We start from the raw sequence: 20,401 nt of genomic DNA, 5'->3' as shown, positions 1-20,401 counted from the left end.
TGCGATAACAGAAACATCCACAGAATGTGGTTCAGAGTTCAGGGGAGAGAAATGAAAAATATCTCATGAGTCTGTAAGACCAGCACCAAACAATATTTACTAGTCAGCCAGACATTTTTTTTTTTATCCCACTGCACCCTTTTCTTTGACTTCCATCTCATTTCTTCCCAATCTGGCAACTCCTCCTATCTTTCAACTTATTTTGCTGTCCACCTCCACCTCCTAGTCCTGGTCTCTCCAACAGCAACATGTGCTTGTCTCTTGAAGCTATATGTGCCACACACCTGTCATTTCCCATCACCTTTTATCTGTAGGCTTAGTCTGACCACTTCAGAGAGTGTCCAGTAGTTACTTCTGGCATTGTTAAGAGGCACCGGCCTCGGTGGCATCGTGGCAGGCCATCGGTCTACAGGCTGGTAGGTACTGGGTTCGGATCCCAGTCGAGGCATGGGATTTTTAATCCAGATACCGACTCCAAACCCTGAGTGAGTGCTCCGCAAGGCTCTATGGGTAGGTGTAAACCACTTGCACTGACCAGTGATCCATAACTGGTTCAACAAAGGCCATGGTTTGTGCTATCCTGCCTGTGGGAAGCGCAAATAAAAGATCCCTTGCTGCTAATCGGAAGAGTAGTCCATGTAGTGGCGACAGCGGGTTTCCTCTCAAAATCTGTGTGGTCCTTAACCATATGCCTGACACCATATAACCGTAAATAAAATGTGTTGAGTGCATCGTTAAATAAAACATTTCTTTCTTGTTAAGAGGCACTTGTAACCACCTACTTTGCACCCCTACTACCGGTGGTCATTAGTTAGTGCCGTGGGTCAGACCAGCTTTATTAGGACAGAGGACGAGGATGCCAGATGGGTGCAGGGAAGTACACAGAAACTATGCCCGTTGAGGAAGTTGAGACAGCTAGGTAGGTGATGGTGTGGACAGCTCAGAAGACAGAGTCAGAGGAAATTGACAGACAGGGTCGAAACATATTGAAATTGTGGGAGAAATTGGAAAGTTTTCTATATTAAGATAATGAAAATGATAGGCAGAAGGTGATAGATAAGACATGAATGAAAATGTGAGTCAGCTTTGACGGGATTTGAACCACTGTCGTCAGTTGATTGTCTAGCAGCTTATCCACTAAACCACGGAGATCAGCCAGACATTTTACTACCACTCTGTGAACCAATAACACTATTAGTACAAACTTCACTGATCCTTCAGTGAAATCAAACTATGTTGAGTCTCGTTTTTTTCTGTTCCATATTTTTTTCACTTTATAGTGATACTGATTGAAACAGGTAAAGTAAGAATAATATGAGAGAAAGAACTACCATAAAACAAAGAACATTTCATTCAGTATCACGTCATGATTTGCTCTGCAGTTTTAAAGATCACTACATAATTCTATAACATAAAATTAGGGGGACAAAAAACCCTATTAACTGTAAAAACTAAAGCTAGATGTCTGGCATACATGTTCATGTAACAGTTAAAGTCACATGTGCAGGAATGTATGCAGGGAGGGTCTAGACTGTGACTAGCAAAGTTTATATGAGGGTCGAATCATTTTTTTTTATTTTTTTTATTCCCATTTTTATTGACATGATATCCACACACAGATGTATACAGTACATATGATAAAAAGATCCACATGAAAAAAAACGAAGTAGCAAAGGAGATATTTAGCTAAGATCGAATATATGTGACTGACAATCAGACATACATGTATGAAAAAATCAAAAGGAGACTAAGGACATAATAAGTATAAAAAAAAGAAGAGAAGAAATACAATCTAGGTTTTAAATATATTGTGACAAATTGACCAAAATTTGGTAAATTTATCATAGTTGCACGCGGAAAAAGCCGCTGCTTTTGTAACATAATAGTACTCCGTCAACTCTTTTTGGATCCATTTCAAACTGGGTACATATGCATTAAAATGACTTTTAAATATTACGTGTTTTGTAACAAGTACAATGGCATTAATGGGATCATTATTTCTAGTTTTAAAGCCAAAAATTACATTTTCTTTATTAAATTTAATATTGCTACCCGTTTTTACATTAATCCAGTTCTGAATATCATTCCAAATTGAGTTGACTAAAGTGCATTCCCAAAATAAATGGGTAATTGTAGCATGTTCTAAATTACAAAAATTACACTTCGGACAAGAAATATAACCAATTTTATATAAGAAGGTATTAACAGGAAGTATATTATGAATTATTTTAAACTGAAACCAACTGAAATGTTGAGGGTCGAATCATGCTCCTCCAGAAAATATATTGAAAAAAAAGAAAATCTGCTTGAGCAAGTAAGGGTTTAAACCCCCCAAATCTCTCCCCCTGCACACACACCTGCAGTATGTAAGATCAAACCTTGGTTAAAGAATATATATGTCAATGAATGGACATTCTTGCACCATCATCTTACAGTAACTGTTTGGCATATTACATCTCAAATATGCTACATAATTTATTTTTAAAAAATCAATTGTTTTTTGTTTTTTTTAAATAACTGGATCTTTATATTCTCTTAAAACATTAAGAATAAAAATATACTGACATGCATATAATAGTGTGTCAGTATGGAACAAACAATTATTTTGTTAAGGGTAAAAATATTAAACAATCAGTTAATTATAACCTAAAAAGCCACATCTTGGATGCAGGGCCTGGTAACACAAAGCACTCGTAACACTTACGTCAGACGTACACCACACCTTATGTATGGTGTACGTTTGATGTAAGTGTTACGAGTGCTTCATGTTACCGGGCCCAGATGAGTTTATTTTTACTTTTTTGTGTTAACGTTTTTCTCTCGTCCTCTCTTTGACTAGTTGATCCCATAGTGCAGTCATTCAGGTAACAAGTACTGTAGTGTTAAATATTAAAATTACAGTCAAACGCATCATTGGAGGTTTGATCTGCAAGTTGCCTGTCAGACTATTGGTTAATTTTTTTAACTTGTTGGTCAGAATTTCTACTAGCATTTGGCGAATGGACTAGTACTTTTGCATACACCCTGGAGTAGAAAAACAAGTTACATGTTAAATAATAATTGATATGCAAATACTTGAGGAATACACACTGACAGTTATAAGAAAATAAATTAAACTGGGCTTTTTGTACGAGGCACTGCATCATGTATCTCCAGTTGGTTCAGTGGTTGGTGGAACGTAGTCTTTTATTTTGTCCACAGAGGCTAAAACTTGTGACAACAGTCGAAGGTTTTCTACACCACTTTGTAACTGTCTGAAAAATAAAACAAAAATAATATACATTCAGGGACATACTGATGAAAAAGAAGAAGACACATTGACAAGAGATTCATTGTACACGAATGTGATACCCAATACAATATAACAGATGAAATCATCTTTAAACTGGCGAAAAACCACCTCTGTGATACCCATTTCGATATAACAGATGAAATCATCTTTAAACTGGCGAAAAACCACCTCTGTGATACCCATTTAGATATAACAGATGAAATCATCTTTAAACTGGTGAAAAAACACTTCTGTGATACCCATTTAGATATATCAGATGAAATCATCTTTAAACTGGTAAAAAACTACTCTGTGATACCCATTTAGATATAACAGATGAAATCATCTTTAAACTGCTGAAAAAGTACCTCTGTGATACCCATTTAGATATAACAGATGAAATCATCTTTAAACTGAAAAAAACCCCTCTGTGATACTCATTTAGATATAACAGATGAAATCATCTTTAAACTGGCGAAAAACCACCTCTGTGATACCCATTTAGATATATCAGATGAAATCATCTTTAAACTGGTAAAAAACTACTCTGTGATACCCATTTAGATATAACAGATGAAACCATCTTTAAACTGCTGAAAAACTACCTCTGTGATACCCATTTAGATATAACAGATGAAATCATCTTTAAACTGAAAAAAAACCCTCTGTGATACTCATTTAGATATAACAGATGAAAGCATCTTTAAACTGCTGAAAAACCACCTCTGCCTAGAAAATTTTGCAAAAACTGCGTGTGGCATACAATCACTTTCCTGATGTAGTGGTATATAGGAATTATCTCTCATTAGATGCAAAATACACAATACACAGATTTATCTTGAATGAATGAATGAATGTTTAACGACACCCCAGCACGAAAAATACATCGGCTATTGGGTGTCAAACTATGGTAATGGAAACAAATAAGGTGATGATCAACATCAACGGAAAATTCAAGATATAAATAAAAACAGTGTAAAGAACTGTGCAAAATACAAATATCACAGAGAGATACTGACTTTTACTCTAAACTTCAATGTGTGCTGTATTGGCCATTCTCAAAGAGAATGTTACACCCCTGCACCAGGGTGAGGTTACAGCATGCGCAGGGGAGATTTATCCTGAAAGCCCAAAGCAGTTAATCTTATGTAATATATCTCTCTCTTGTTCTATCTGTTGGACATCTCTTACTTTATTTGCTGTTCGCCTATTTTGGCTGAACTTGCTAACTGTTCTGAGGCGTATTTGGTACGTTCTCGAATTTCCGCCAAACCCCGGTCCCCCGAGGACAGCAATTTATTCTCCGCTTGCAGTGAAGAAATCTGATGCTGTTGAAAATAAAGAAATATAAATCTATATGGTTAATGTGTGTCATACACTCATTAGAGGTCTTGTTAAGTACTCACCCAAAGAAGTATGATCCAGTCAAAAGTGCCCACCCAAGGAAGTAGGCCCATCAAAATTGACCACCCAAGGAAGTAGGCCTAGTCAAAAATGCCCACCCAAGGCAATAGGCAGTCAAAAGTGCCCACCCAAGGAAGTAGGCCCAGTCAAAAGTGACCACCCAAGGAAGTAGGCCCAGTCAAAAATGAAATCCCAAGGAAGTAGACCCAGTCAAAAGTGAAATCCTAAGGAAGTAGGCCCAGTCAAAAGTGCCAACCCAAGGAAGTAGGCCCAGTCAAAAATGAAATCCCAAGGAAGTAGGCCCAGTCAAAAGTGAAATCCCAAGGAAGTAGACCCAGTCAAAAGTGAAATCCTAAGAAAGTAGGCCCAGTCAAAAGTGCCAACCCAAGGAAGTAGGCCCAGTCAAAAGTGAAATCCCAAGGAAGTAGGCCCAGTAAAAAGTGAAATCCCAAGGAAGTAGGCCCAGTCAAAAGTGCCAACCCAAGGAAGTAGGCCCAGTCAAAAATGAAATCTCAAGGAAGTAGGCCCAGTCAAAAGTGAAATCCCAAGGAAGAAGGCCCAGTCAAAAGTGCCCACCCATGGAAGTAGGCCCAATCAAAAGTGCCCACCCAAGGAAGTAGGCCCAGTCAAAAGTGCCCACCCAAGGAAGTAGGCCCAGTCAAAAGTGCCAACCCAAGGAAGTAGGCCCAGTCAAAAGTGAAATCCCAAGGAAGTAGGCCCAGTCAAAAGTGCCAACCCAAGGAAGTAGGCCCAGTCAAAAATGAAATCCCAAGGAAGTAGGCCCAGTCAAAAGTGAAATCCCAAGGAAGTAGGCCCAGTCAAAAGTGCCCACCCAAGGAAGTAGGCCCAGTCAAAAATGCCCACCCAAGGAAGTAGGCCCAGTCAAAAGTGAAATCCCAAGGAAGTAGGCCCAGTCAAAAGTGCCAACCCAAGGAAGTAGGCTCAGTCAAAAATGAAATCCCAAGGAAGTAGGCCCAGTCAAAAGTGAAATCCCAAGGAAGTAGGTCCAGTCAAAAGTGCCCAGCCAAGAAAGTAGGCCCAGTCAAAAGTGCCCACCCAAGGAAGTAGGCCCAGTCAAAAGTGCCCACCCAAGGAAGTAGGCCCAGTCAAATGTGACCACCCAAGGAAGTAGGCCCAGTCAAACGTGACCACCCAAGGAAGTAGGCCCAGTCAAAAGTGCCCACCCAAGGAAGTAGGCCCAGTAAAAAGTGCCCACCCAAGGAAGTAGGCCCAGTCAAAAGTGAAATCCCAAGGAAGTAGGTCCAGTCAAAAATGAAATCCCAAGGAAGTAGGCCCAGTCAAAAGTGAAATCCCAAGGAAGTAGGCCCAGTCAAAATGCCAACCCAAGGAAGTAGGCCCAGTCAAAAATGAAATCCCAAGGAAGTAGGCCCAGTCAAAAGTGAAATCCCAAGGAAGTAGGCCCAGTCAAAAGTGCCCACCCAAGGAAGTAGGCCCAGTCAAAAATGCCCACCCAAGGAAGTAGGCCCAGTCAAAAATGAAATCCCAAGGAAGTAGGCCCAGTCAAAAGTGCCCACCCAAGAAAGTAGGCCCAATCAAAAGTGCCCACCCAAGGAAGTAGGCCCAGTCAAAAGTGCCCACCCAAGGAAGTAGGCCCAGTCAAATGTGACCACCCAAGGAAGTAGGCCCAGTCAAATGTGACCACCCAAGGAAGTAGGCCCAGTCAAACGTGACCACCCAAGGAAGTAGGCCCAGTCAAAAGTGCCCACCCAAGGAAGTAGGCCCAGTAAAAAGTGCCCACCCAAGGAAGTAGGCCCAGTCAAAAGTGAAATCCCAAGGAAGTAGGCCCAGTCAAAATGCCAACGCAAGGAAGTAGGCCCAGTCAAAAATGAAATCCCAAGGAAGTAGGCCCAGTCAAAAGTGAAATCCCAAGGAAGTAGGCCCAGTCAAAAGTGCCCACCCAAGGAAGTAGGCCCAGTCAAAAGTGCCCACCCAAGGAAGTAGGCCCAGTCAAAAGTGACCACCCAAGGAAGTAGGCCCAGTCAAACGTGACCACCCAAGGAAGTAGGCCCAGTCAAAAGTGACCACCCAAGGAAGTAGGCCCAGTCAAAAGTGAAATCCCAAGGAAGTAGGCCCAGTCAAAAGTGACCACCCAAGGAAGTAGGTCCAGTCAAACGTGACCACCCAAGGAAGTAGGCCCAGTCAAAAATGCCCACCCAAGGAAGTAGGCCCAGTCAAAAGTGCCCACCCAAGGAAGTATGACCAGTAAAACAGGGCATAACATTTTAAAGTTTTAGATAACCAATATGTCGTTTGTGTGGTTTTATTGTTTACACGAACGATTTTCTTCAGTAATTCAGATACAAATGAAAAGGTTAATGGGCAACGATATTCAAACGAGCGATTTTCGTAGCTTTTCTCCTATCATAAATACGAAAATATACTTTTTGTGTGCTAGGTCTAACTTAATAGCTACCAGGCGAAAATAAAAATTAGGTTTGTTTGTCTTAACCCGACCAACCCACGAAAATCGACCCATGTCAAAATCTTTTTTGACCTTGTTTGGAGAAGATTTTAATTAGTTAAAAAAAAACAAAAAACATTTAATCAATTTCAATTTATGCTTAAACAAGTATAATATTTATCTGTTGATGGTATTTGACAAACATTTTAAAACCTCGATATAATTTAGCCAAAATTTATCAACGTCAGATTCGATTCGTTAGAAATTCTGTAAAATGCTATTCATAGTAACGAGAACACAATTTTCCCGCGACGGTGGCATGAGATCTCACGCACCGCGGAGCATGTTCGTAATGCATGGTACATGCTCTTGTGACAGGCAAAATGGGTTTTAAACTAAATCAATCTAACAGTAGCTACACAGGTACCTTCACGTGAGCCAGATGAGGCTATGTTCGGGTATGCTTTGACAGTCACAAAGTTAATATTAGCAGTAATTTTTTCTGACACTAGGTAAAGTCGCTATCTAGAATAACATCGTGTTTGCTATTAATAGACACGATTCAGTCCGAAAGAACCTACACAACTGTCGAACTCCGCGGAGAATCCGTAATCGGCCGACTTATTCCGATTGACTAGAAATGGCGGTGAGATATATTTAGGTTTATTTTCTTCCAAAAACAGAGATACTTTTTGTTAAAGATTTTCTGATGAACAATTACAGCTTTTGCACGAACGATCCGTCGTTTATGTTGATATTGGTTTTGCATAACCGACAGATGAATGACAAATTATATGCCCTGGTAAAAAGTGACCAATGATCAGCTGACCGCTCCAGTAAGACGTGATACCAAATCACACCTACAAGATCAGATTATTAAAGTTTCCATCTCTTTTTTCTCCATCCACCTTTTAAAATTTCCTGTCTCCTATAACATCTCACCTGTAATATTTTAATCTCGTTAATGCTTTCTATAACATCTCATCTGTAATGTTTTTATCTCTTGTTAATGCTTTCTATAACATCTCACCTGTAATGTTTTTATCTCTTGTTACTGCTTTCTATAACATCTCACCTGTAATGTTTTTATCTCTTGTTACTGCTTTGTATAACATCTCACCTGTAATGTTTTTATCTCTTGTTACTGTTTACTATAACATCTCATCTGTAATGTTTTTATCTCTTGTTACTGCTTTCTATAACATCTCACCTGTAATGTTTTTATCTCTTGTTTGAGTCTCGTTACCGCCGTTTCTGCTTGGACTGCTCTTTGCTGAATTTAAAACCAACAACAACAAAATGAGACATCAAAATAAGCAGTGTCTGGTAACCCTGGGTTACAACATGATTATCAAGTTCACAAATCCTATTTACACTAATACTTACTCATGTGTGTAAAGTATGTTATTAAAATTATTTTAGTGGTATGAAAATGCTGCTATAAGACACAAACTATCTTATAGATCTGTATTACTGCAATAATGCTCCTATATGACATTAATACTATATATTACCATAGTAATGCTGCTATAAGACACAAACTATCTTATAGATCTGTATTACTGCAATAATGCTCCTATATGACATTAATACTATATATTACCATAGTAATGCTGCTATAAGACACAAACTATCTTATAGATCTGTATTACTGCAATAATGCTCCTATATGACATTAATACTATATATTACCATAGTAATGCTGCTATAAGACACAAACTATCTTATAGATCTGTATTACTGCAATAATGCTCCTATATGACATTAATACTATATATTACCATAGTAATGCTGCTATAAGACACAAACTATCTTATAGATCTGTATTACTGCAATAATGCTCCTATATGACATTAATACTATATATTACCATAGTAATGCTGCTATAAGACACAAACTATCTTATAGATCTGTATTACTGCAATAATGCTCCTTTATGACATTAATACTATATATTACCATAGTAATGCTGCTATAAGACACAAACTATCTTATAGATCTGTATTACTGCAATAATGCTCCTATATGACATTAATACTATATATTACCATAGTAATGCTGCTATAAGACACAAACTATCTTATAGATCTGTATTACTGTAATAATGCTCCTATATGACATTAATACTATATATTACCATAGTAATGCTGCTATAAGACAATACTATTTTAATTATCTGTACTAATGCAATAATGCTCCTATAAGACATAAATACTATATAACAGAACTGTATTATCGTAGTAATGTTCCTATAAAATAAATACTATTACCATAATAATACTGCTAAAAGACATTAATACTTTCTAATTATTACTGTAGTAATGATGCTATAAGACATTAATACTTTCTAATTATTACTGTAGTAATGATGCTATAAGACATTAATACTGTCAAACTATTACTGTAGTAATGCTGCTATAAGACATTAATACTTTCTAATTATTACTGTAATTATAATGCTATAAGATATTAATACTTTCTAATTATTACTGTAGTAATGATGCTATAAGACATTAATACTGTCAAACTATTACTGTAGTAATGCTGCTATAAGACATTAATACTTTCTAATTATTACTGTAGTAATGATGCTATAAGACATTAATACTGTCAAACTATTACTGTAGTAATGACGCTAAAAGACATTAATACTTTCTAATTATTACTGTAGTAATGATGCTATAAGACATTAATACTTTCTAATTATTACTGTAGTAATGATGCTATAAGACATTAATACTGTCAAACTATTACTGTAGTAATGACGCTAAAAGACATTAATACTTTCTAATTATTACTGTAGTAATGATGCTATAAGACATTAATACTTTCTAATTATTACTGTAGTAATGATGCTATAAGACATTAATGCTGTCAAACTATTACTGTAGTAATGCTGCTATAAGACATTAATACTTTCTAATTATTACTGTAGTAATGACGCTATAAGACATTAATGCTGTCAAACTATTACTGTAGTAATGCTGCTATAAGACATTAATACTTTCTAATTATTACTGTAGTAATGACGCTATAAGACATTAATGCTGTCAAACTATTACTGTAGTAATGCTGCTATAAGACATTAATACTTTCTAATTATTACTGTAGTAATGATGCTATAAGACATTAATGCTGTCAAACTATTACTGTAGTAATGCTGCTATAAGACATTAATACTTTCTAATTATTACTGTAATTATAATGCTATAAGATATTAATGCTATCAAACTATTTCCATAGTAATGCTGCTATAAGACATTAATACTATCAAACTATTACTGTAGTAATGCTGCTATAAGACATTAATACTATTACCATAGTTATGCTGCTATAAGACATTAATGCTATCAAACTGTTACCATACTTATGCTGCTATAAGACATTAATACTATCTATTACTGTAGTAATGCTGCTATAAGACATTAATGCTATCAAACTATTACCGTAGTAATGCTGCTATAAGACATTAATACTAACTATCACCATAGTTATGCAGCTATAAGATATAAATACTATCAAATTATTACCGTAGTCGTGACAAGATTTTCTTCCACTTGCATGACAGCTCTTTCCAGCACATTTGTCTCATCTACCTCTTTCTGGTGCTGTCTTTCCATCCGCTTGATTAATTCAGTCACCCTGAAATAAGAACATGTGCCAAATGATAATATACAGAATTATGAATGAGTTACCAGTTATTACTAAGTTTATGATCCAAGTGAAATAACTTAAGGGGCACACACAAAACATAAAACCTGATACTGAATTTATGATTCTATTTGATACATAGTTCAGTATACTATTTGCAGTATTACTGTAACATTTAATTTTGATCATTATTAATTTAATTTTTCAAAACACAATTATATAAATTAATAAAAGAATCATTTCAATTTTTTTTAAACATGTTATCAATGATTTATTAAATGAAATAATGTCATATGATAAGCAAATGCAAGCTCTATTTCAAATACAGTAGAATCTCGTTGGGTTGAACTCAGAAGGGTCGAATACACCGCAATGCTCGAACCAAAAATGAAGTTCTGAGTTACACTTACACGTTACTGACCGAATGGCTAGGTTGAACTACCCGATGGGTCGAACACTTTCTCAAGCACCGACGGGGTTCGAGCCAACAGGATTCAACTGTATATTGAATATTTTAGGTTTGCCTTTTGAACTGTACCTGTAGGACAATGTTATGTTACACGTTTTGTATGCCACGACTCCATACACTGGTTTGATGGTTCGACCTTAATACTCGATGTCTTGTTGATGTGTGTCATATTAACTCTTCACAGCTGTTTGATCATTTTACATTGTGCTGGGTTGTTGTCAAATATCCATTCCTATCTATCACCGGCCTCGGTGGTGTAGTGGTTAGGCCATCGGTCTACAGGCTGGTAGGTACTGGGTTCGGATCCCAGTCGAGGCATGGGATTTTTAATCCAGATACCGACTCCAAACCCTGAGTAAGTGCTCCGCAAGGCTCAATGGGTAGGGGTAAACCACTTGCACCGACCAGTGATCCATAACTGGTTCAACAAAGGCCATGGTTTGTGCTATCCTGCCTGTGGGAAGCGCAAATAAAAGATCTCTTGCTGCTAATCGGAAAGAGTAGCCCATGCAGTGGCGACAGCGGGTTTCCTCTTAAAAATCTGTGTGGTCCTTAACCATATGTCTGACACCATATAACCGTCAATAAAATGTGTTGAGTGCGTCGTTAAATAAAACATTTCTTTCTTTTTTTTCCATTCCTATCAGTAATCAGTCTGTGTTATCAAAGACCAGCCCTCTACCAACTAGACCAGCAGGACAATATCCAGTTGGTACTTTTCATTAAAGGGTGGGATGTAGCCCAGTGGTAAAGTGCTCACTCAATGCGCGGTCGGTCTGGGATCGATCCCCATCGGTGGACCCATTGGGCTATTTCTCGTTCCAGCCAGTGCACCACAACTGGTATATCAAAGGCTGTGGTATGTACTACCCTGTCTGTGGGATGGTGCATATAAAAGATCCCTTGCTACTAATCGAAAAGAGTAGCCCATGAAGTGGCAACAGTGGGTTTCTTCTCTCAATATCTGTGTGGTCCTTAACCATGTCTGACGCCATATAACCGTCAATAAAATGTGTTGAGTGTGTCATTAATTAAAACATTTCTTTCTTTCTTTTTGTTAAATTCATTTACTTTTCATTCTCATAATCAATTGAGGTTCAAGCATGTTCTCCTGTGCACACAAATGTTAGTAGTTAGCACAAGAGACATTGTTGTATATGTAGTGCCCCCTCTCCCACAATCACACCTCTGTTCTCCATACCACCTTTTATATTTGCCTGTTGTCCAATAACACACATAAAAGACAGTACAGATGCCTCCTCCCCCCACCAATATATAATCCTGGCTATGCCAATGGTAGTGCCTTATACCTCCCCACAGAGTTATTAAAACTATCTAGCTGAAGCTGGTACATGGAAAACAACTCAGCACCTACCAGCCTTTTTCCTGCTTATATACTTCTTCTTCTTTGTCGTACGCTCAGGTTCTGTCATATGAGTGGAAATGTGCTGTGCTGCAGTTACACTATACGATCAATATTCGACACCAATTATTACTAGCTACCAGCAGTAGGACTTTACATACACACTATTACAGATACCATTACAGACACCATTAGGGACACTATTACACACACACACACACACACACATACACACAAAACTATTACAGACAAGGAAAGGAAGAAAATGTTTTATTTAACGACGCACTCAACACATTTTATGTACAGTTATATGGCGTCGGACATATGGTTAAGGACCACACAGATATTGAGAGAGGAAACCCGCTGTCGCCACTTTGTGGACTACTCTTCGATTAACAGCAAGGGATCTTTTATATGCACCATCCCACAGACAAGATAACACATACCACGGCCTTTGATATACCAGTCGTGGTGCACTGGCTGGAGCGAGAAATAGCCCAATGGGCTCACCGACGGGGATCGATCCCAGCTTGACCGACTGCGCATCAAGCGAATGCTGTACCACTGGGCTACGTCTTGCTCCCACTATTACAGATACCATTACAGACACTATTACACACACACAACACTATTACAGACAAGGAAGATGACCTCACCTGTTGGATTCCGACTGAGCTAAATGCTTCACTTGTTCCAACTCCAGTCTCAGGTCTTCATTCTCTTTTCGCACCTGTTTCCAAAAAAAGGAGTCAATTTAGAATTAAAACTATTAGATCAGTAACATCTTAACGTGTAATGAGAAGATAGGTAGAGGTGTGGCTGTCTGGTTTTTGTTGAATGTTTTCTATGGGCAGCATATGCACATGTTATATTTGTGTAACTTAACTTTCTGAACACTGAAGTTATTTGAGATAATGTGTATATTTTATTATCAAATTTCGAGATAAACATATAGATGCTTACATGTATACATAGAGAAATATTTGGTACCCACTTCTTAATTCGAGATAGGATGAAATTTGGAAATGGAGTTTGAGATAGACCTGCCTTCCCCCATAATATTTCCAACTGTTTATATTTAAATTGCAAAAATATGTTACTGTTGTAACATGTATGTATTATGGAGAAGGCCTAGTAAGTTGTGTAACTTGTGCCTAATCTATTTGTTCTTTAAAAAGCAATAAAATATGTTTCAATCAATTTCCAACTGTTGACTGTCATATGGCATATGAAAAAGATTTGGCAGTGTTAAGAATTAACAAAACTACATGCTGTGCCATCAAAAGCCGTACTCCCTCTAAAACCGCATCCAAGTTACATGACAACCATAAACATGAAAGATGAAACCAACCCTCCTGAGTTCCAGCTCCACATCCCCGCTGACCTCCACCGTGGACACGTTCCTCGACGCGTACAGCGGATTAGATGCAGAGTCATCGTATGCGTCGTTCAGTAACCCCGAACCTCCAACCACACCGTCGGGGAGAAAGTCAGGCATTCTGGACGGGAGCCTCACTCGGCTCAACACACTGTCGGGTTCCGTGTCACTGTTAAAACTGTTATCCAGGCTGTTCGCAGAATCTAACCCTGCAGCTTCTGCAGGGAAATCTCCTTCAGTGTTCACTCTTGGGGAGCTGGATAACGAAACATCTGGAAGGTCAGGATCATTGTTGGTGATATGTATCGTCTTTCCGCGACCATCACCGGTAAAATGATCCTGTACGAAGTCGGGGAGGTCACTGGCAAAGTCAGGAGCCACATTCCTCGACCTTGTTGAAGAACTTGAAGGAGTTGCCAAAAAGCGTTTGAAAGAAAATGGATTTCCAGCCCCTTGTTTCTTCTTCTGTGATGACGCACCAGATTCTATAATGAATCAAAAATTACATGTAACAGTACTGTAAGTTAAAAAAACAACAAGAAGAAAATGGATTTCCAGCCCCTTGTTTCTTCTTCTGTGATGACGCACCAGATTCTATAATGAATCAAAAATTACATGTACGGGTAACAGTACTGGTAAGTTAAAAAAACAACAAGAAAAAAACAACAACCCCAAACACTGTCCCTTCTCTGGGATTTTAACCCTCCACTCCTCAAGTACACTTTTTGTACATTTGTTCATCACACACTTCCTCCATAGATATATAAGCATGTACATTTATTCCCACATTACAAAATGCATGTGCATTTGATACAATTTTAGAAGACAGATTGTGGACATCTGTGTGTTTTACATAACAGAATTTAAAATATTATATAAAAGTTTATGAGTAAGTTTTGTTTTAAAGAGTTGCAGTGAAAGTTCTTTGCAAACAAGAATTTTGAGACTACTGCTAAAGCAATACATTTCCCCTACCTAACCCAACAATTTTTCGTATCTCTTAAATTCAAGGGCCATATCTCTGTGTAACAATACATAATAAAGCAGTACACAAAATGTCTGGTCAATATCTCAAGGCTTTCTGAAAACAAAGTAAAAAACCCAAAACATTTCGTATCTCCTACCAGTATTTCTGCCAGAAAGAAAATGTTGGGTATGACACTATGGAATTGAATGCAACCACAGTCAACAGAGGGTATGTCGGGGCCTCCCTCCAAAAGAACATGGGTTACATTTAGAGTTAGGATTAAGAAAATCACACATTTTTAAGATAAGAATAATTAATTTGTCAAAAGGTTAACTTAAAAAATACAATTATTATTATGTAAAAAAATTTGGTATAGTGCCATACCCATTTTACCCTCTGGCAGAAATCCTGCCTATGTTCAAGGGACATAACTCTGTCAAAGATGAGTAAATTGCCATGAAAATCAAACTTGATCTGTAACAGAGCTTGATAAAGCTATACACAAAATTTCAGCTCAATATCTCAAGGCATTCTGAAAAACAATCTAGAAAATTATATACTGAACAAAATAAGAAACGTCCGCTAACTTTGCTTGAACATAACTTGATGAAAACAAACCGGGGGAATAATTGTTATATATGCGTTTAAAGAGTGTTCCATGATGCATCGTTTGGTGCCAAAATCATGGCCATAGGTTAACAGAAACTGGGAGAAATTTTGACCAAGTGTGGTAGGGGTTAAAAAAAACACACTTAATAATGGGTATGACCACCTCTTGAATTGACCACTGCAGTGCATCGCAGGCACATAGAATTGACTAAAGTGTTGATTTTTGCCTGTGGAATATTGTTCCATTCCTGAATGAGTGCTTGACGAAGTTTGTTGACGTTAGCGGGTTGGGATGACGCCTCAATCGTCTGTCCAATCTATCCCAGACATGCTCGATGGGGTTGAGATCAGGACTTCTAGCGGGCCAGTCATCAATGAAATCAATGTTATTTGTCCTAAATCTAGATGTTGGCGTTGTTATGGAACAGAGGAATGACGTGATGAGCGAGAATGTCATCGTGGTAACGTTGAGCATTTAAATTGCCATCAATGACGACTAGTGGTGAACGATAACCATGGGCAATGGCTGCCCAGACCATGACACAATCCCCACCCCCGAAACGATCTCGTTCAAGAACACAACAGCCAGCATAGCGTTCATTTCTCCTATGGTAGACGCGCACCCTGCCATCACCACGTTGTAAAGAAAATCTGGATTCATCCGAAAAAAGAACGGTATTCCAGCGTCGCCGTATCCAACGAGTGTGTACACGTGCCCAATTAAGACGATTTAGACGATGACGTTGCATTAAAACGCATCCGACGTAAGGACGTTGTGCATGTAAACCGTTCTCCCGCAGACGAATACGAACAGTTTGTCCACTGATTCGGTTATTATGAAGCCCAGGTGTGTTAGCAGCAGTCGCAGTGGCAGTTTGGAATCGATTGCGCAAATGCGTGTTCATGATATAATGGTCTTGACCACGCGTTGTAACACCCGGACGTCCATGACGTGGCAAGTCGTTGGTGCTTCCTGTCATTTGAAATCTTACGCAAAGATTTCGTATCACTTGGCTAGAACTCCCAACATGCCTTGCAACATCTTCTGTCGACATGCCAGCATCAAGCATGCCAATCGCCCGTTCGTGTAAATTATTGGGTATTCTTGGCATACTAAAAATGCTACAATGTAAAAAACTTTAATTTTTTTACAAATTTTGAAGCGTTTTCGTTCACTTGACAACAATGTCAGTAAGACAAGTAAAACAAATTGACCAAATACTACACGGGACATGTCGAACCATGCATGCACATGCCAATTGAATTTCATGTTGTCGACTATTAACAGTGCAAAAATAATCGATAAAATTCATGAATCCTGATAATACAGCTCAAGGCTAATACTACCTATATAATTTCATTACACAATGAATTCTTTAACACAACAAATACTATATGTACAAATCGGAAGTTTCTGTTTTTGTTCAGTATATATGGGACAGAGAGACAGATGGACAGACATACAGAATGATGGAGATGAAACCTATAGTCCCCTCTGGTTGCACTAGTAGGGGGTACTAATAATGACATTGAGACCATCCCCACACCACCCCTGGGGTCACAGTGGATATAGATACCAGTGTTCTCACTGGCTGAAATTGATAGAGGGCAGCACCAGTCCAATCACACAGACACCAAAACAGAATATAAAATAAATAAATTAAAAAGGTTTATTAAAGCACTTTAATTATGATGTAAGTATGTATCAAACTTTCATAAAGAAATGTCATATTCTGGTTTACCACATTAGATTGTGAAATTAAACATTAGATTGCTTTTATAAATTATATACCCAAAGGCAAAAGTTATTGTGACATGGATTGTTTGGAGTAATGAATCTGTGAATGGATTTATGGATGTAAACCAGAGAAAATGTGCATGAAACAGCTCGAAAAAATGCAACCAAGCAGTTATTGCATGCTTTGTACAAGAAACATGGACTATTCGAGAGAAATGCTGTCCAATGTTCACTATAAAAAGCCAGACATTCAGTCGCCACTCTGTGCAGCCTTCAGAAGTCCAGAAGTCAGAAAAACACCATTAGTGAACTGTTTGATGCAATTTCGTCATGCCATGCCTCAGTGAAAATGACAGATGGCGAGTCATAGGGATACTTGAATCTGTGGCCTCGCAGCATGATGTCGCACGTCCACAGAAACACCATGTGGCATTTATGGCACCGATATCAACAAAACAACCAGGTCAGGGACCGTCCCCTACGGCTGACCACCCGTGACAACCCCTCACCAAGATACGTGGATCCTAAGCATGCATCTGCGAAACAGGCATTCCCAGGAATTTTCTCCAGCATTTAGTGGCCTCAATGAGACGACGGTGCAAAGCCTTTATCAATGCTCAAGGTGGATACACTCACTACTGAATGTGAACTTCACTCTGGAGTCCCTCTAGTGATGTGGCTCATAGAGAATACTATACGAGTTTTCGCTAGATATCATTTTTACGAAACGAGTGAACTTCCCAAGTATCTGACCGAGCGAAAGTGAGGTCAGATACCTTGGGAAGTTCACGAGTTTCGTAAAAATGATGTCTAGCGAAAACGAGTGTGGTATTTTATTTATTACCTATCTTCAAACAATTGAATATTTGTCATAAAAAATAGAAATTCCTGCATTTCGAATATGTAAACATTTTACACTGTGGCGGAATGATATCACAAGACTGTGCACTACGGTATGTCCCAAAGGTCGCCGCTTAACAAAATAGTTTGTTCTACTTCCGGTTTTTTTTTAAATCCATATTTCGTCCCCAAACCAGTTCGCTACCTGTCTGGTCGTCCCAGTTTTACATATATACATGTATATTTTTATTACAGAAAAAAATGAATGAAATATATAGTAAAGGTTGTGGAATGTTGACAACGTAATTTTTCATGAATGAAAAAAAAAAAGTCCTAGTAGACTTACTGTCCAACCAATGAAAAGATGTACATCCGGTACGACCCTCGTGGTGCGTACCGTATTTGTACGACACCGCTATACGTTCACCAGGTGGGTGATAAATTTGCATATGGCAGGTGCACCCTTTTCATGGACTATTACTTATTTCCATACCTTCAGACATTTCTCTATCCATATTATAACATTTCATACACGGCAGTAAAAACGTATCATCAGTTATCTTTGTCTTTTGTGTATCACAATAACTTTTGTCTTTTAGTATAGAACAAAATGTTTTTAAAAGTTTCATATATAATTATGATATCCCTAGCTATAACTGTACCCTAACCATAAACAAATATTTTAAACATTTGTTTGGGGGAGGGGGTACAAGGAACGGGTACAGGCTAAAACGGAACCGTGCCAAAATGGAACCATTTTCTTTGGCGAAAACGAAACCATTTTTGTTGGCGAAAACGGAATCTATCATGGCTAAAACGGCACCATATATAAATATATATAACTTATCTTATTTTTAATTTCAGGATTAGGGTTAGGGTTCAGAGCGATGAATAGGAGTTGAGGGGGGGTGGCAGGGGGGGTAGGGGGGGTAGGAGGGGGTGAATTCGGAAGTCTTTCCCATAACTGGTTCAACAAAGGCCATGGTTTGTGCTATCCTCCCTGTGGGAATCGCAAATGAAAGATCTCTTGCTGCCTATCATAAAAGAGTTGCATATGTGGCAACAGCGGGTTTTCTCTAAAAACTGTGTCAGAATGACCATATGTTTGACATCCAATAGCCGATAACACACTAACAACAAAGTTGATAAGATTAAAACATTTTATTTGTTTAATAGTGATGTGACACTTTGACACCAAATGTACTACAAATTTTTAATCAAAATGGACTGAGCCATGGACATCAGAACAGCTTGAAAGCAGCTGAATCGATGTGATTTCGCCATCTTAAGTTAAGTTGTTTTGTTGGTTTTTGGGGTCTTATTTACTATTCTTCAAATAAAATTCAATTATGGTGCCGTTTTAGTCATCGTAGGTTCCGTTTTAGCCATAAATTTCGGTGCCGTTTTAGCCAACGCAGGTACCGTTTTGTCCAATTTGGTTCCGTTTTCACTTGGTGCCGTTTTGGCACGGTTCCGTTTTACCTATAAGTTATAACCCCAAGGAACTAGGAAGTCTTGCCAGAACATTTTAATCTGATAAGCACATCGGTCGAAGCACTTTTTAAAATTTCACATGCACAGACTCAGTACTCGCATTTTATTGTTAACCTAACTGAGTTTGAATCATCGATATATAACTTCTATAACTCAGGGCTAGTCTTGGGTTCCTATTTAACTTTTTAAAGTTTAACGCCCACCCTCCGATTCATCTTCGTCTGCGACAATCAAAGTTTTTTCCCTTCTTTGACAAACAGATACATCAGGCAAATCAAATATATCATCAATATCTCTGTTTTCAGTTTCTTGTTCACAAAATTGGGTGTTCTTTTTCTTCTTTTTGACAAATTTACTAAACGAAAAAGGATTTTCCGGATCATCCTCGCCACCTTCCGCCATCTTGAAATTTGTTCAAGGGACCTACCATTAATATGTCAGTAAATATGTAAATAATTAACTAAAGAAACAAACACCGTGTCATGGTTATTAATGAAAATACCCAAACTAACAATATATTAATTATTGTGTGTCCTTTATTACAAATCAAACGTAACATTTACATTAATTTTGAATAAATGCAAAATATTAATTATAGCTCCCAATGAATGTTATTTGTAAAACAGTGTTTTCTTCCAAATAATTTAGAACACCAATAATATAACCGGCAACAAGTGTTTAACAAAGATATCCCAATTTACACTTTAATTCCATTTGTTTTACTCTTAATCGTTAGTCCTCTGTTCATTTAATAAACAAACATTATTGCGAAATATATTTAGATATGTATTCCAA

At 37.9% G+C, this 20,401-nt stretch overlaps 1 protein-coding gene across 1 annotated transcript; it reads right to left on the bottom strand.

Annotated features, from left to right (window-relative positions):
• Window positions 1-836: 836 nt before the first annotated feature.
• Window positions 837-20,008, bottom strand: LOC121389538 (endosome-associated-trafficking regulator 1-like). The gene is made up of 7 exons (XM_041521204.1): window positions 19,810-20,008; window positions 13,932-14,443; window positions 13,237-13,310; window positions 10,628-10,739; window positions 8,308-8,370; window positions 4,463-4,599; window positions 837-3,254 (listed from the first exon to the last, which is right to left on the bottom strand). Exons 1-7 carry the CDS (start codon window positions 20,006-20,008, stop codon window positions 3,143-3,145), a joined length of 1,209 nt encoding a protein of 402 aa, XP_041377138.1. The 3' UTR covers window positions 837-3,142.
• Between the last annotated feature and the right edge of the window lie 393 nt (window positions 20,009-20,401).

This window comes from Gigantopelta aegis, chromosome 14 (genome assembly GCF_016097555.1).
Source record: "Gigantopelta aegis isolate Gae_Host chromosome 14, Gae_host_genome, whole genome shotgun sequence".
NCBI classification, from domain to species: Eukaryota; Metazoa; Mollusca; class Gastropoda; order Neomphalida; family Peltospiridae; genus Gigantopelta; species Gigantopelta aegis.
Note: the sequence above shows the minus strand (reverse complement) of the source record. Positions and strands in the feature narration are given on the sequence as shown.

What these genes read in the sequence shown, in the direction of transcription:
- LOC121389538 (XM_041521204.1), bottom strand. Translation starts at nt 20,008, where the DNA reads ATGGCGGAAGGTGGCGAGGATGATCCGGAAAATCCTTTTTCGTTTAGT. An exon ending in AAAATCTTGTCACGACTACG is followed by an intron (nt 8,371 to 10,627) that starts GTAATAATTTGA and finishes TTTTAAATTCAG; the next exon opens with CAAAGAGCAGTCCAAGCAGA. An exon ending in ATAGGCGAACAGCAAATAAA is followed by an intron (nt 3,255 to 4,462) that starts GTAAGAGATGTC and finishes TTTATTTTTCAG; the next exon opens with ACAGTTACAAAGTGGTGTAG.